We start from the raw sequence: 18,542 nt of genomic DNA on the forward strand, positions 1-18,542 counted from the left end.
TTAGTAGAAATCAGAACTCTATCTTTTAAGAGATTTAAATTTTCAAAATCTTTTTGTGTTTGCCCATTTAGTTATCATTTCTGGTGCTCATGATTTTTTTGTTTCAGTTTGTATTTCCATATTATTTCCTTCTGCCTGAAAGACTTTTTTTTTTTACAAATCTTATAAAACAAGAGATTTTTTAAACTCTTGTATATTGAGAAAGTATTTCACCTTAATTTTTTTCTACATTCTTTATTGGTGCATTATAATTGTATATAATGATGGAATTTGTGGTTTAGTAGTTGTACATACACACAATATAAAAATATAATATGACTAATATATTTCCCCCAGCACACTTTCTTCTCCCCTTCCTCCTATTTGCCTTTCCTACTAATCTCCCTTTGATTTTCGTGAAATTTCAGCCCTCCCCCCCCATCTTTCTTTTCCTTTTTCCTCTCTAGCTTTCACATTTGAAAGAAAACATATAACCCTTGGCTTATTTTGCTTAACATAGTGGTCTCTAGTACCATCCATTTTCCTACAAATGACACGATTTCATTTTTCTTTATAGCTAAATAAAACTCTCTTATGTGGGTAAACCACTTTTTTCTTATCCATAGTTAGGCTATTGTGAATTGTGCTGCTGTAAACATGGGTATACATCCATGGATCCCTATAGTATGATGACTTTAATTTTTTACGATAAATACAGAAGAGTGATACATCTGGGTCATATGGTGGTTCCATGTCTAGTCTTTTGAGGAACCTCCATACCGATTTTCATAGTGGATGTTCTCATTTATAATCCCACCAAAGCGTAAAAATGGTCCTTTTTATCCACATCTTCTTCAGCATTGTTATTGTTTGTATTTTTTGTCCAGTTTTTAAAATGTGTTCTTTATAGATATACATGAGAGTAGAGTATATTTTAACATATTATACATACATAGAATAAGTATAACTTGTTCCAGTTAGGATCCTGTTATTGTGGTTGTGTATGATGTGAAGTTACATTGATTGTACATTCATATTTAAGGATTAAAAAGATATGTCCAATTCATTCTGTTGTCTTTTCTATTCCACTCCTCCCTTCCCTTGATTCCCCTTTAGCTAATCCAGTGAACTTCTAATTTCCCCTCCCTTGTTGTGGGTTAGCATCCACATATCAGAGACAATGTTCTGCCTTTGGTGTTTTGAGATTGGCTTATTTTACTTAGCATGATATTCTCCAATTCCATCCATTTACCAGCAGATGCCATAATTTAATTCTTCTTTATGGATGAGTAATATTCCATTGTGTATATATATATACCACATTTGCTTAATCCAGTTTATCTGTTGTAGGGCAACTAGATTGTCTTCTTAGCTTGACTTTTGTGAATTGAGCTACTATAAACTTGAAGTGACCATGTCACTATAGTGTGCTGATTTTAAGTCCTTTGGGTATAAACAAAGGAATAGGATAACTGGGTCAAATAGTGGTTCCATTCTAAGATTTTTGAGGAATCTCCATACTTCTTTCCAGAATGGTTGTACCAATTTGCAGTCCTACCAGCAAAGTATAAGTGAACCTTTTTTCCCACATTCTTACCAACATTTATCATTACTTGTATTCTTGATAATTGCCATTCTAACTGGGTTGAGGTGAAATTCAGTATAGTTTTGATTTGTATTTCTCTTAATTGCTAGAGATGTTACACATTATTTTTATATATTTTTGACAGTTCTTATTGTTTCTTCTGTGAAGTGCCTGTTCAGTTCCTTTGCTTATTTATTGATTGGTTTGTTTGTTTTTGGTGTTAAGTTTTTTGAGTTCTTTTTATATCCTGGAGATTAATGCTCTATCTAAGTGCTTGTGGAAAAGATTTTCTCCCATTCTTTAGGTTCTTTCTTTACATTCTTGATTGTTTCCTTAGTAGTAAAGAAGCTTTTTAGTTTAATACTGTTCCATTTATTGATTATAGATTTTACTTCTTGTGCTTTAGGAGTCTTATTGAGGATGTCAGTTCCTAAGAGGACATGGTAGAGAGTTGGGCCCACCTTTTATTCAAGTAGGCACAGTCTTTGGTCTAATGCCTAGGTCCTTAATCCACTTTGAGTTGAGTTTTGTGTAAGGTGAGATAGAGGTTCAATTTCATGCTACTATATAAGGATTTCCAGTTTTCCCAGCTCCATTTGTCGAAGAGGCTATCTTTTCTCCAAAATAACTTTATGGCATCTTGACTAGTATGAGATTACTTTATTTATCTGGGTATGATTCTGTGTCTTCTTTTTTTTTTTTTTTCCATTGGTCTTCATGTCTGTCTGAGTGTCAGTACCACACTGTTTTTGTTACTGTAGCTCTGTAGTATAATTAAAAGTCTGGTATTGTGATGCCTCCTGCTTCACTTTTCTCACTAAGAATTGCTTTGTCTATTCTGGGCCTCTTATTTTTCCAAAGTAATTTCATGACTGTTTTTTCATCCCAGGTGTTACAGTAGCTTCTATTTTTTATTTTATTGTTGGTTTCTAGTTCCATTCCATTATGATCATATAAAATGCAAGGTATTATCTCTATTTTTTTATTACCTAAGAGTTGCTTTGTGGCCTAAGATATGATCTATTTTAGAGAAGAATCTGTGTGCGGCTGAGAAGAAAATGTATTCATTTTCTTTCATCATTTGGATGAAATATTCTATATATGTCTGTTAAGTCTAAATTATTAGTTGTGTCTTGGTGTAGGTCTGTTGTGATTTTGTACATTTGGTGTCCTGTGAGCTTCCTGTGTTTGATTTTCCATTTCATCCTTAAGGTTTTAGAAATTTTCAGATATTAATTTCATTGAAAAGATTATGCATGCCTTTGGTCTGCATCTTCAGGCCTTCATCTATCCCAATAAATCTTAAATATCATATTTATTAGAATTTCTGTTCATGGTCTATTAACACCTTTCCTTCATGGTCAACTTTATTTTCTAGAATATATATTGTGTCTTCGTTGCCTGAAACTCTGGCTCACAATTCATTTGGTGTGCTGATGATGCCTTCCAATAAATTTTCCATGTGGTTTATTGATTCCTTCATTTTGAGGATTTCTGCTTGGTTGTCCTCCCCCCCAATCTCTCTCTCTTTATTCAAGTAATCTTTTGCTTCCTATATTTTCTTCCTTACATCATCTTTTCCCTCACAGATCAGTTTCACTCTGAACATTCTAAACTCCTTCTCTGTCATCTCTTCCACTATTTTGTTGATGGATTCTGTTATTGAATTCTATTAGTTTGTTTGAGGTGTTTTTCTTGTTTGTTTGTTCATTTGTTTGTTTTGGTACCAGGGATTAAATTCAGGAGCACTCAACCAATGAGCCACATCCACCGCCATATTTTGTATTTTATTTAGAAACAGGGTCTTACTGAGTTGCTTAGCACCTTGCTTTTGAAGAGGTTGCCTTTAACTCAGGATCCTTCTGCCTCAGCCTCTCAAGCCACTGGCATTACAAGCATGGGCCACTGTGCCCAGCTTTAAGTGATTTTTTTCAGTGAAGTTGCTTTTTCATGTTGTTTGTGTGTCTGCCCATTTGACAATATGGTTTTGAGTCAGTAGTGATTCAGAAGTTGCCCAGAGGCAACTTTTTTCTGAAATCACTGAACTATATTCCAGCCCTTTCTTTTATTTTTTAAATTTTGATACAGGGTCTCTAAGTTGCCTAGCTTGGCCTGGAATTCAGCAATCCTCCTGTCTCGCCTCCAGAGTTGCTGGGATTTCAGGGCTGCACCTAGTTCCTGGCAGCCCGGGAGTACCTTTATCCTTTCCTTTCCCTTTTAATCTATTTGTGTGTTTATATTTAATGTGGGTTTCTTATACGCAGAATATTGTTGGGTTTGCCTTTTTAAAAATACTCTTACAACCTTTTACTGGTATTTTTACACTACTTACAAGCAATAGAATGTTAAGTTTACCATTTTGCTATTTGTTTTCTGTTTGGACCTTCTATTTTTCTTCCCTATTCCTTTTTCCTCTTCTTTGCTCGTGAATTTTTTACAAGTTGAATATACTTTTGTAATTCCATTTTATCATTGATTTATTATCTCTAGCTCATTGTTCTATTTTAGTGTTTATTTTAGAGTTAGTAGTATCTTGAAATCACAATCTAATTTCAAGTGATTTAGTATACTTCAAGTGTAATGTAAGAACATTACAACAATATTCTTAAATTTATTGCCTCCCAACCTTTGTGCTATTGTTTTGGATTTTTGTTTTTTGTTTGTTTGGTTTTTTTATTTATGCTACATATCCCATAATATCTCAAAGTCATCTATCCTTTGAAGCAATTTAAATAATAATTACTGAGAAAAGGTTATTTTCATCTATCATAATCTCACCATTTCCATTATTCTTTATTCTTTTGTGTAGGACAAATTTCTGTCCATGGCCAGTCTTTTCTCTAGGTTGTTGAACATATGGAATTCAGCTATAATGACAATTATAAATGTTCTTGTCCATTAATATGGTCCTGTAATACTCCCTTTAAGACCTCTTACTGTGCAGTCCTGCTAGTGATGAATTGTTCTGGTTTTTATGTGTTTGTAAAAACTTATATTTTTCCTTTATTTTGCAAATATTCTAATTTTTTAATACTTTATTGATGTCCCCACTGTCTGTATTACTTGTGATGGGAAATCATCTCTTATTCTTATTCTTATATATTGTCTTTTCTTTCCCCTGCTTTTCGGATTTTCCCTGTAACCTTGTTTGTAGTGAATTTGAATATGATACCCTCGATGTCATTTTCATCAAGTTTGTTTTGCTTGAGTTTTGTTGTCCTTCTTGGATTTATGAGTTTATAGTTTTTATCAAATCTGGAAAATTTGGGAGCATTAGCTGTTCCAGGTTTGGGTTTTTTGTTGTTGTTGTCCTTGTTTTTCTTTTTCTTTTTTCCTTTATCTTTGTTAATATTTTCCTTATTTTGAGTTACCATGGCCAGTCTTTTCTTTATATTGTTGAACATATGGAATTCATATAATGATTTAATGACAATTATAAATGTTCTTGTCCATTAATACGGTTCATTTCAATTGTTCAACTTTATTTTTTTTCTTTTATCACAGGTTGTATTCTGCTAGGGTGATTTTGGGGGGCCAAGCCTTATAAACTTCAGTCTGTAGTACATATATTTTTGGGTTCCTATAAATATTCTTGACCTTTATTTTGGGATGCAATTTAGTTACTTGTGAATAACTTGACCCATTTAGGTCTTGCTTTTAAGCTTTGTTAAGTGAAACAGAACAGTGTTTAGTCTATTGCTAATCTTGCCCTTAGCTAAGTCAACAACCTTTCTTAATAATTTGCCTGATGCCTTGTGAATCGTAAGTATTTCTTTTCCTGCTTAGAAATAAGAACTATTTCTGGCCCTGTGTAAACTCCAAAGTATTATTCCCTCTACTCCTTTTGTGTGGTCTTTTCTCTGGATACCAGTAATTTTCTTACAAATGATATACTGATGTGCTTATTAGTGCTCAGCTAAAATCTTGAAATGGTTTTTTACAATTTTCCTGAGTTCTCTTTCTGTGTAACTTTCTATTCTTCAGCACTACTATCTTGCAAACACTAGCCACTTTGGCCTCCCTAGGCTCTGTATTCTCATCTTAGACCACTGAGTCCACCTGAGTTTTCTCTCCATGCATTTACAGGGTTGAACTTTATGTTCTTTTTTTTTTCTTATATACATTCAATTGTATTGTTTCTTAAAGATTCTTTCCACCCAGTTGCATTGTTTTGGCATCTTTGTCAAACATCAGATGACTGGGGCTGGGGTTGTGGTTCATCAGTAGAGCACTTGCCTACTAGCATGTGCGAGGCCCTGGGTTCAATCCTCAGCACTACATAAAAATAAATAAATAAAATAAAGGTATTGTGTCCAACTACAACTAAAAAAAAATACTTTTAGGAAAAAAAAACATCAGATGACTTTAAAGGTATGGATCTGTTTCTGCGTTATCAGTTTAATCATCCTTTTAAAAATTAACTCCTAATTGGGGTCATGTTTGTTGGTTGTACAAAACCGAATATTACCTGCTATTTTTCATATACTTACTTTCATGGAACTGGTACCAAAGAAACTGTATCAACCATATAGTTTATAATTGAAAGGTTGTATAACTTATGCCCCATAATATATTGTATCCTGTGTATTACTCCTTGGTACCTATAGGCTTTATGTTTTACTACTAAATGTTCCAATGACTCAGACTTTAGTAGATAATTTTCTAGTTAATGCTTCACTAATTTTTTAAATTTTAAAATATTTTTTTCTTAGCTGTAGATGGCCACAATACCTTTATTTTATTTTATTATTTTTATGTGATGCAGGGATCAAACCCATTATGCTAGGTAAGTGCTCTACCACTGAACCACAACCCTGGCCCACTTCACTAAATTTTATTAAAATAGTTTACGCCAAATTGTTATTGTCAAAAAGTGTCCAATGATATATAAAATATAACAAATTTTACTAGAAATACTTTTTCTACTTTTAATCCACAAGCATATGTATCTTAATATTTATTCTCTGATATCTTTTGGATATAATTTTTTTTCTCCTTAAGCAATCACTTAGATAAAAGACACCAAATCTTCCAGTGCAGATTTATTATTTCTATCATTGAAAATTACTTCTTTGTATTTTTTTTTTTATAGAGCATACAGTGGGAGAAGTTGTTAAAATAGAACCTAGTGGATCTCCAAGAAAAGTCTGGGGTAAAAGCCCTGCAGATTCAGTTCTGAAGATACTTGGAGAGGCAGAACTACAACTCCAGACAGAATTATTAGAAAATACAACTATTAAAAGTGGTAAGCAGAAAGTAGTTGTTTTTCTATACTAGAAGTAATATTAAAAATTGAATTGTATGCTTTAAGATGTTTCCATTTATAGTGAATTATTTGAAATGGATCATTTTTTGGTTGTAATAATATTTCACTAATATCTCTATAATGATTTAATTTTCTGGGGAATTGATATACTACATGGTAGTGTCATGAGTTTTGACTCCTGTGGCCTGAACAGGATCTAAAGATAAAAGAAATAGGAAGCTGGGCACACAGTAGTGCATGCCTGTTGGTTCAGCTACTCAGGAGGATTGTGCATTTGAGACAAGCCTGGGTAACATAGTAAGACCCTATCTTTCAAAAAAAAAAGGAATAGAAAATTCATGGGGGAAGCTGGAAATATCAGAACAATGTTTTCTTTTTTTTTTTTAAAGATTTTTTTTTATTAGTTGTTCAAAACATTACAAAGCTCTTTTCTTTTTTTTTTTTAAGAGAGAGTGAGAGAGGAGAGAGAGAGAGAGAGAGAATTTTTTTAATATTTATTTTTTAGTTCTCGGCGGACACAACATCTTTGTTGGTATGTGGTGCTGAGGATCGAACCCGGGCCACACGCATGCCAGGCGAGCGCGCTACCGCTGAGCCACATCTCCAGCCCGATTACAAAGCTCTTGACATATCATATTTCATACATTTGATTCAAACAGATTATGAACTCCCATTTTTACCCCGTATACATATTGCAGATTCACATCGGTTACACATCCACTTTTTTACATACTGTCATACTAGTGTATGTTGTATTCTGCTGCCTTTCCTATCTTTTACTATCCCCCCTCCCCTCCCCTCCCCTCCCCTCCTCTCCCCTCCCCTCCCATCTTCTCTCTCTAACCAGAACAATGTTTTCCATGAAGAAAAATATAGGAGCAATTTTAAAGATGAATGGTTTATGTTTTGATGTAGATTCAGGAATTCATTTGATGAAAAGATCAGTAGTAGTAGTAGTGATAGACATTATTCTAGGAATGGGGAGGGAGAGTTATGAGGCAGAAGGAAAACCTTCATGATCTATGAGTCTTATGGGATTTGGTATTACAATTATGCATAAGGAATAGTTTCCATATATATAACAAGTGTTTTCAAATTAAACAGCTTGTCCACATGATAAGTATATTGAACGTAGTTTTCCTCTTTGGAAAAGTATGTCCAGGTGTGAGTGAGAGTGTGTGTGTGTGTGTGTGTGTGAATTTTTGTGCTGTTTTTCTCTGTTGATCTTTGTCTCTCCCTAAAATTTATAGTGAAACTCATTCTGAAGCTCAAGGAGATGAGGCTATTGACATGTTCTATAATGACATTAGTTAGATGCTGATAATTAGTGAAATGAGCCTATGCACATGTTACTAAAGGGGCAAAAGTAGGTTGCTATTTTCTTATTAAGGATGCATCTCTTAGCAATTAATCATTTTATTTTTTTATATTAAGGGGAAAATACTATGAATAAAGAAGGGTTAGTATAATTATTTGTTTGGCTAAAGAGCAAAAGCACAAAGTGTATAGACCTATAATTAATTTGTAATTAATTTGTTCAAACTCATCAGGAAAATGTGTAGTTGTATGCTAACACTATCAAAAACAAAAATTCTAATAATTTAATACACCTTATTCTAGCCTGATTTTCATAATGCCTCAGGTTTTATTCCAGCATACAAATGTCTCCAGGATATAAAGACTTTCTTAAATAACGATAAAAATGTCAGATCTTTTTATAGTCTAAAAGTCCTATATATGTTCATGTCCTTTAGAAATATTTCTTTTAAAATATCAGATTCTGATTTCTCATATAAATTTTTATTACTTAAATGTATATAATTTGATATACAATAAAACTTAAGCAGCATAAAATAGGGCTTTCATTCTCCATGTTCACCATAATCTATCTACAGGAATAGCTTACTATTTGTCTGACTTTTTAAAATTTAGCTCTTCAACTATTTATTGAACACTTATTAGCTATCCACACTATTATGTGTGATATGGTGAATTCACAAAGAAATAAAAATTCATATTTGAGCTCAAGAGGATAGAAAAAAAATGAAAACAAATTATAACACTGCATGAAAAGGGCAAGAATAAAAAGGATGCACAGTGTTCAAAGGTACTTCGCAGATGTTTAAGTAAGTAACTTTATCTTGAAAAGTCAGGCTTGTTAGCTGCTCTCTTTTTTTATTTTTTCCCCAACTACATTTACTCAGAAGAATATGCTCTATACTGAGATTTTAAGACAAAAAAGTGAGAATTCTTGGCATTGTGAATATAACATGTGTCAGAGTCTGTGTTAAAATGTTATATATGACATGTTCTGGGGCCACAGAGGAAGAAACTTTACTTTAATATAGTTGGACTAACAATAATATATTGGCCCTTTTGGATTAGGAAAATCTACAGAGAAAGCAAGTTATTTTGAGCTAAGTCAAAGAAATTTTTTTAAAAGAACAAAATTTAGTGCCAGTATATGCAAAGACACAGAGGTGTGGTTAATGCATTTGTGAGAGTACCAGCTTTCTCCGCTTTGTGTGGAAAAAGTATGGGCTGTGGTTCTGATTCTGACTCTGTCAGTTGCTAAGCAGTCATGGGTAAGTTCCTTTAACATAGACATTCAGTTTCTCCCTATGTAGATTAGAAGCACTATTATCAAAGATTGTTTTTGAATTAAAAGAGAGACTGTGATGTTCTGTAGTCTTCTAATTGTTTTGTCAGTGTCTTTTGTCATTTTGAGTCTCTGAAGCTCTCTTTGTAATTGATTATGTAGGAAGGACTACTGTGAACACTATACCCCAGAGATCTTGATGTTTTGTCCCTAAGTTTGTCTTACAGCTTTGTTCTTGAAGATCATTTTGAATAAATATAAAATCCTTGACTTTTTAAAATTTATTATCTTTAATATATGACATCACTGTATTCTGGCATAAAGCATTTCGGTCAGAAAGTCCATAGACAGTATTATTTTCTTTCCTGGATAAGTGACTTAGTCTTTTTACTCAAATATTCAAAGAGTATCTTTATTTTCTTCCTAGAAAAAGTCCAACTGTTTTCTTAAAGTCCAATGTTTTCAAAAGTCCAATATTTTTATATCAGCTGTCTTTTTAAATTTTAATATACTTTTTTTAGAACAGTTTTATGTTTGCAGCAAAATTGAATAGGAAGTACAGAGATTCCTGATGAATACCCCTTTCTCCCACATATGCTCAGCCTTCCCACCATAAACATCCCACACCACAGTTGTACATTTATTACATTTGATGAGCCAATATTGACATATTTATTGTCAGAATGCATAGCTTACATTAGGATTTGCTGTTCCTGTTATACTTTCTATGGTTTTTTTGACAAATGAAGTATGCCATGTATCCACCATTATAGAATCATACAAAATAGTTTACTGCTCTAAAAGTCTTCAGTGCTCTACCTATTTATACCCCATCTCTGTCCTCTGTTGATCATTTTACTGGCTGCATAGTTTTGTCTCTTCCAGAATGTCATGTAGTTGGAATCATGCAATATGTAGCATTTTTCAGAATGGATTCTCTCAGTAATATGCCCTGAAGGTTCTTCCATAACTTTTTGTCTTATAGTTCATTTATTTATGACATTGTATGGATATGCTATTTCAACTCGTATAGGTAAATATATGAAGAAACTTGATTGTTGGATCATATGGTTAGAACATGTTCAGTTTTTTAACAAATCATGTAACTTTTCCTACCAGCAATAAGAGGTACTCTTACTTGACATTCTCTCCAATATTTGCTGTTGCCAGTATTTTGGATTTGAGGCATTTAAATTTGTGTATACTGGTATCTTATTGGTGTTTAAATCCAATTCCCTAATAATATATGATGCTGAACACCTTTTTTGTATGCTTCTTGACATATGCTTATTTGTTATTTGTTTATCTTCTTTGGTAAGTTATCTGTTTCAATTTTTTGCCATGTTTTAATTGTTAGTTTTGTTGTTGACTTTTAATAGTTCCTTGAATACTTTGGTTAACAATCACTATCTGATGTCTTTTGCAAATATATATTTTTTCCCATGTTTGTGGCTTTATATCCTCATTGTCTAATGTAGCACAAATTGTTCAATTTAGCAAACTCTACCTTAACAATTCATCCTCTTTCAGGTCATATGTTAGGTGTTGTATCTAAAATAAGTCATTGGCAAACCCAAAGTTATCTAGATTTTCTATTTCCAGCGTGGACTAAAAATTGCTGGGCCCTAGAGTTGGAAGAAATGTAAGAGAAGGAGTTTACAATGTTCAGAGTTAAACCGATCCGTGAGGGAAAAGATGATGTAAGGGAGACAATATAGGAAGCAAAAGATTACTTGAATAAAGAGAGAGATTCTGGGGGGAAAAAATACACCAAGCAGAAATCCTCAAAATGAAGGAATCAATAAACCACATGGAAAATTTATTGAAAGGCATCATCAGCACACTAAATGAATTGTGAGCCAGAGTTTCAGGCACTGAAGACACAAAATATACTCTAGAAAATAAAGTTGACCATGAAGGAAAGGTGTTAATAGACCATGAACAGAAATTCTAAGAAATATGAAATAATGTGAAAAGACCAAATTTAAGATTTATTGGGATAGATGGAAGGCCTGAAGATATAGACCAAAGGAATGCATAATCTTTTCAATGAAATAATATCTGAAAATTTCTAAAACATTAAGGATGAAATGGAAAATCAAACACAGGAGGCTTATAGGACACCAAATGTACAAAATCACAACAGACCTATACCAAGACACATTATTATGAAAATGCACAACACACAGAATAAGGGCAGAATTTTAAAGGTTGCCAGAGAAAAAATGACAGGTTACTTTTAGATGCAAAACCAATCTGATCTTATCTGTCTTCTAACCCAGTTAGGAGGTCATGGATTAACATATACCTATCTCTGCAAGAAAATGAACGTCAACCAAGAATATTATAACCCAAAATATTAAGACTCAGAACTGACAATGAAATTAAAACCTTCCATGGTAAACAAAAGTTAAAAGAATTCATAAAGAGAAAGGAATTCACAAATAGAAAGGCTGCACTACAGAACATTCCTAGCAAAATATTTCATGATGAAGAAATGAAAAATAAAAGAGAAAACCGGCAAAGGGAGGAGCTACACTAGAAGAATAGCCAATCAAAGGAGAAACTAATTCTAATTAAAAACCAGAAATAAAATGACAGGGAATAAAAAGCATTTTTCAATAATAACATTGAATATAAATGGCCTGAACTCATCAATCAAAAGACATAGACTGGCAGACTGAATTAAAAAACAAGACCCAACAATGTGCTGTTTCCTAGAGACTCACCTCATAGACAAAGACATACACAGACTGATACGGATGTTGTAAACAAACAGAGGTTTCTATCTTCATATCAGATAAAGTGGGTTTCAAATCAAAATTAAATTAATCAGAAGGGACAAAGAAGGCCATTTCATATTGCTGAAGGGAACTATACACCAACAAGATGTAACAATAGTGAATATTTATGCCCCAAACAATGGAGAATCTACATACATCAAACAAACTCTTCTCAATTTCAAAACCAAAGAGACCACAACACAATAATACTGGGTGACGTTAATGTACTTCTCATCGTTGGATAGATCCTTCAAACAAGGATCCCACACCCAGCCCTCCCTTGCCAGAGGACAATCAGACATGCCAGGGAGAACAGTCAAAGCAGGATTTGGTTAATGAGGAAGTACACACAGCTAAAGAAGCTATAGAACTAAAAACCACAACTAATAATTTAGACTTAACAGACATGTATAGAGTATTTCATCCATCAATGACTGAATACATTTTCTTCTCAGCCGCACACAGATTCTTCTCTAAAATAGATCATATCTTAGGCCACAAAGCAACTCTTAGGTAATAAAAAAATAGAGATAATACCTTGCATTTTATATGATCATAATGGAATGGAACTAGAAACCAACAATAAAATAAAAAATAGAAGCTACTGTAACACCTGGAGACTAAATAATATGCTATTGAGTGACCAATGTATACCAGAAGAAATCAGAAATGAAATCAAAAAATAAAAATACTTAGAGGCAAATGAGAATAGCAAAAAATATCTAAATCTCTGGGACACTGTGAATGCAGTTATAAGAGGAAAGTTCCTTGCATTGAGTTCACTCATTAAACGAGTAGAAAATCACCACATAAGTAACCTAACATTACATCTCAAAGCTGTAGAAAAAGAGGAACAAATCAACACCCAAAGTGGTAGAAGACGGAAAATAATTAAAATCAGAGCTGAAATCAAAAGAACTTGAAACAAAAAAAAAAAAACAGAGCAATTTACAAAAACTGACCAAAGAAAGAGTTGGTTGGTTGAAAAAATAGATAAAATTGACAAATCCTTAGCCAGGTTAACAAGGAGAAAGAGAGTATAATCTCAAATTTCTAAAATGTGTGATGAAAATGTAAATACCACAACAGACACCACTGAAATACCGACATTCATCAAAAACTACTCTGAAAATCTATACTCAAATGAAATGGAAAATCATGAAGATAATCAACAAATTTTGAGAGACCTGTATCCTCCCCAAATTGAATCAAGAGGATATAGAAAATTTAAACAGATCAATTTCAAACGGTGAAATTGAAAACACCATCAGAAGCTTACCAACAAAGAAAACCTCAGGACCAGACAGATTCTCAGCCATATTCTACCAGATCTTCAAAGAACTAACACCAATCTTCCTCAAATTATTCCATGAAATGGAAAAAGAGGGGCCCTTCCAAACTTGTTCTACAATGCTGGTATCACTCTGATACCAAAACCAGACAAAGACACATCAAAGAAAGAAAAGTTAAATCACATATAAAAACATATTAAAAAGTCAGGTCACTATGGTCAAGTGGGGTTCATTCCAGGGATTCAAGGCTGGTTCAACAAATGGAAATTAATGAATATAATTTATCACATCAATAGACTTAAAGATAAGAATCATATAAGTATCTCAAAAGATGCAGAAAACTCATTTGACAAAATTCAGCACCATTCATGCTCAAAACACTAAAAAAATAAGGATACCTCAACATCATAAAAGCTATATATGTTAAACCCATGGCCACCATCATTCCAAATTAAAAAAAAAATAAAAAGAATTCCCTCTAAAAACTGGAACACGACAGGGATGCCCTGTAGCATTCCTACTCAACATAGTCCTTGAATCCCTAGCCAGAGCAATTAGACAAAGAAAGTAACTAAAGGGATACAAATAGGAAAGAATAAGAACTCAAACTATCCCTATTTGCCCATCAGGAGGATATAAAAAATTTAAACAGATCAATTTCAAACGGTGAAATTGAAAACACTATCAGAAGCTTACCAACAAAGAAAACCTCAGGACCAGACAGATTCTCAGCCATGTTCTACAAGACCTTCAAAGAACTAACACCAATCTTACTCAAATTATTCCATGAAATGGAAAAAGAGGGACCCTTCCAAACTTCTACAATGCTGGTATCACTCTGATACCAAAACCAGACAAAGACACATCAAGGAAAGAAAACTTCAGACCAATATCCCTGATGAACATAGATTTTAAAAATTTTAAGAAAATACTGGCAAATTGCATTTAAAAGCATATTAAAAAGATAGTGCACCATAATCAGGTGGGGTTCATTCCAGGGAAGCAAGGTTGATTCAACATCTGGAAATCAATAAACACAATTCATCACATCAATAGACTTTAAAGGTAAGAATCACATGGTTCTCTCAATAGATGTAGAAAAATAATTTGACAAAATTCAGCTTCCATTCTTGCTCCAAGCAGTAGAAGAACTTGGAATAGTAAGAATATACCTAAACATTGTAAAAGATATATATGTTAAATCCAAGGCCAATATCAGTCTAAATTAAAAAATGTAATTGAAAACATTCCCTTTTAAAAACTGGTACAAGGCAGGGATGCCGTGTTTCACCACTTCTATTCAACATAGTTTTGAAACCCTAGCCAAAGCAATTAGAAAGTAGAAAGAAATTAAAGGGCTATTAATAGGAAAAGAAGAACTCAAACTATCCCTATTTGCTGATGATATTCTATATTTGGAAGACCCCCCAAAAAATAACAAAAAGTTTCTAGAACTCATAAATTTATTCAGCATAGTACAGGATATAAAATTAACACCCATAAATCAATTGTGTTCTATATATGAGTGATGAATCAACTGAAAGAGAAATTAATAAAACTATCCCATTCATAATAGTCTTGAAAAAATAAAATATACAGGAATCAATCAAAGAGGTGAAAGATCTCTACAATGAGAACCATAGTCTACTAAAGAAAGACATTGATTAAGATCTTAGAAGATGGACAGATCTCCTAAGTTCTTGGATAAGTTGAATTAATATTGTCAGAGTGGCCATACTACAAAAAGCCTTATAAGGATCTATTGCAATTCCTACTAAAATCCCAATGACAATCTTCACAGAAATAGAAAAAGCAGTCATGAAATTCATTTGGAAAAATAAGAGGCTCAGAATAGCCAAAGCAATCCTTAGCAAGAAAAATGAAATAGGAGGCATCATAATACCAGACTGTCGGGGGTTTTTAGCCCCCCATCTCCTCCTGACTGGCGGGAGAAGCAAGGAAAGCACGCCCTGACCAGGACGAGCCAAGAAAGGTAAAGGTCGACTGGCCACCCACACCCAGCCCTCCCTTGCCAGAGGACAATCAGACATGCCAGGGAGAACAGTCAAAGCAGGATTTGGTTAATGAGGAAGTACACACAGCTTATATACTGCACAGGAGCCAATCAGAATAAAGGTCAGAGGGGTGGAGCAAGTTCACGTGTACACCCATCCCATAGTCTACAAGGGAAGGAATGAGCTGTCCACGAAGGCAGAAGAGTCCTGGACCTATCCTGGATGTGGTCCGCCTCCTCCATCACCCCCCACAGCACCGCCTCCTGGCTGATTGCCAGAAGCCACCCCAGCCACATGTGTGGCCTCAAGACCAGGAAGCAGGCAGCCATGCCCTACACCAGACCTTAAAGTATACTACAGAGCTACAGTAACAAAAACAGTGTGGTTTTTGAACCAAAATAGAATGAAAACCAATGAAACACAATAGAAGACACAGAATCATACTAGAGAAAGATGCCATAAACCTATTTTGGAGAAAAGATAGCCTCTTTAACATATGATTCTGGGAAAACTGGAAATCTCTATGTAGCAAAATGAAATTAGACCCCTATTTCTCACTCTGCACAAAACTCAAAAGTGGATTGAAGCCCTGGCCATTAGACCTGAGAACCTGCTCCTACTAGATTATATAGGCCCAACTTTCCATCATATCAACTTAGGCACCAACTTCTCAACAAGACTCAAAGCGCACAAGAAGTAAAATCAAGAATCAATAAATGGGATGTTATCAAACTAAAAAGCTTCTTCACAGCAAATGAAACAATCAAGAATATGACAAGAGAACCTCCAGAATCTGAGAAAATCTTTGTCACCTGGACCTCAGATAGAGCATTAATCTCTAGGATATATAAAGGACTCAAAAGCCTTAACACCAAAAGAACAAGTAACCTAGTCAATAAACAGGAAAAGGCACTGAAAAGACACTTCACAGAAAAAATACAAATATATGAAAAAAAGTGCAACATCTATCAATTAGAAAAATGCAAATTGAAACTACACAGATTCCCTCTCATTCCTGGCAGATTGGCAGTAATCAAGAGTACCGGCAACAGTAAATTGCCATTTATTTATTTTTTTTTTAAGAGAGAGAGAGATGAGATGAGAGAGAGACAGAGAGAATTTTTTTTAATATTTAGTTTTTAGTTATCAGCGGACACAACATCTTTGTTTGTATGTGGTGCTGAGGATCGAACCCAGGCCGCACGCCTGCCAGGCAAACGCGCTACCGCTTGAGCCACATCCCCAGCCCGGCAACAGTAAATTGGATGTGCAGAAACAAGTACACTCATCCGTTGCAGGTTGGACAATTGGTGCAACCACTCTGGAAAGCAGAGATTTCTCATAAAAAAAAAAAAAGAGAGAGATTCCTCATAAAACCTGGAATGGAACCACCATTTGACCCAGTTAACCCACTCCTCAGCGTGTACCCAAGTAATTTAAAAATCAAGATACTATTGTAAGGTAGCCAAATCAGTATTTATAGCAGGACAATTCACAAAAGATAGGTGCCCTTTAACAGATGAATGGATAAAGAAAATGTGAAAAAAAATATGTATATATATATATATATATATACACATACACACACACACATATATACACATTGAATATTACTCAGTCATAAAGAAGAATGAAATTATGGCATTTGCTGGTAATGGATGGAGCTGGAGAATATTATGCTAAATGAAATAAACCAATCCCAAAAAACCAACAGTCTAATGGTCTCTCTGATACGCGGATGCTAATAAACAATAAGGGTGGTGGTGAGGGAATAATAAAAGTTCATTAGATTTTAATCAAAGGGGAATGAAGGGAAGAGAGGGTGATGGGAATATGAAAACCATAGAATGAAGTGAAAATAACTGTTCATATATGAATATGTTCATATATGAATACATGACAGTGTATCTCTATATCATGTACAACCACAAAATGGAAAGTTATACTCCACGTATGTTTAATATGTCAAAATACATTCTACTGTCATGCATAACTAAAAATAACTAAAATAACTAAAAATAACAAATTAAAAAAAAGAAAGAACTATGTTGACATGGATATCAGGCATACCACACCAATTCCTTCCAGAGGCAGCACCCTCAGTGACCTCTCCTTATCCTTTACTTCTATAGGTCCCACCACCATTTAACATTTAACCACCTTAACACTTACCTCTGAAGGTTTTCAATACTTGAGTCTTCAAAACCATATCCAAACCACATGTAGAATGATAAATTGAAACTGAGGCCAATGAGCATGGATCTCTCATTTTCTCCAAGCATTTCAGCCAGGTGTTGGAGATATGGTAGGCATACAAATGCATATATGTAGAAATGGGTTTTTTACCACTTGAGTACAATAAAGTGAGTACAGTGAGTTGAGGGTGTATGCAAAAAAAAAAAAAATTGTAATGATGACCTTTAAGTGGATCTTAATGGGAATGATGGAGAAGGAAGATGTGGCAGGATCAGTGCATTGTAGGCAACTGCAGGGTAAAAATATTTTCAGAGTTGGATAGTTGAGGGAGATAACTACAAAAATAGAATATTAGAGACTGGAGAGTGTAGAACTTAAAACTGGAAATTCTCAGGAACTGTAATTTATGATAAAATCTCCTTGATTTGACCGATGGAGTGACCAAGTTAGAGTGAAGATAGAGGTACAGTGAAATTCAGTGAACTATCTGTAGATATTAGAAGGATTGTTGTTGCAAATATAGACATTGTCTAATTAGTTATGACAGAATTAGTATTGGAAAGATGGTGAGTCAGAAAGTAAAATGTTCAATAAATGAAGAAGAATACCTTGAGGGTAGATAACTGCAATAAGTTAATATGTGATGAATCCATTCTCTCCTGCCATGAGTTAACAGTATAAAGAGCTTCTGAGCAATTAAAAGTAACTAGTAGTTTTACATATGAACAAAAACAATTAGTTAATTTTTAAAATGCTATTCTGATATACATGTATTTACTTCACCCCCCAAAAAAGAATGTCAACCTTGTTAACCACCCTAGAAATCA

At 33.9% G+C, this 18,542-nt stretch overlaps 1 protein-coding gene across 7 annotated transcripts in view; it reads left to right on the forward strand.

The window, feature by feature from the left end:
- The window catches only part of Nek1 (NIMA related kinase 1), a 163,381-nt gene that overhangs the window by 114,661 nt on the left and 30,178 nt on the right, over window positions 1-18,542 (forward strand). For all 7 annotated transcript variants that reach the window (XM_026389744.2, XM_077792549.1, XM_026389747.2 and 4 more), the window contains one exon: window positions 6,657-6,809. In XM_026389744.2, the coding sequence (XP_026245529.2) occupies window positions 6,657-6,809 (153 nt within the window). The remainder of the gene's footprint in view (window positions 1-6,656; window positions 6,810-18,542) is intronic.

This window comes from Urocitellus parryii, chromosome 14 (assembly GCF_045843805.1).
Source record: "Urocitellus parryii isolate mUroPar1 chromosome 14, mUroPar1.hap1, whole genome shotgun sequence".
Taxonomy (NCBI): domain Eukaryota; kingdom Metazoa; phylum Chordata; class Mammalia; order Rodentia; family Sciuridae; genus Urocitellus; species Urocitellus parryii.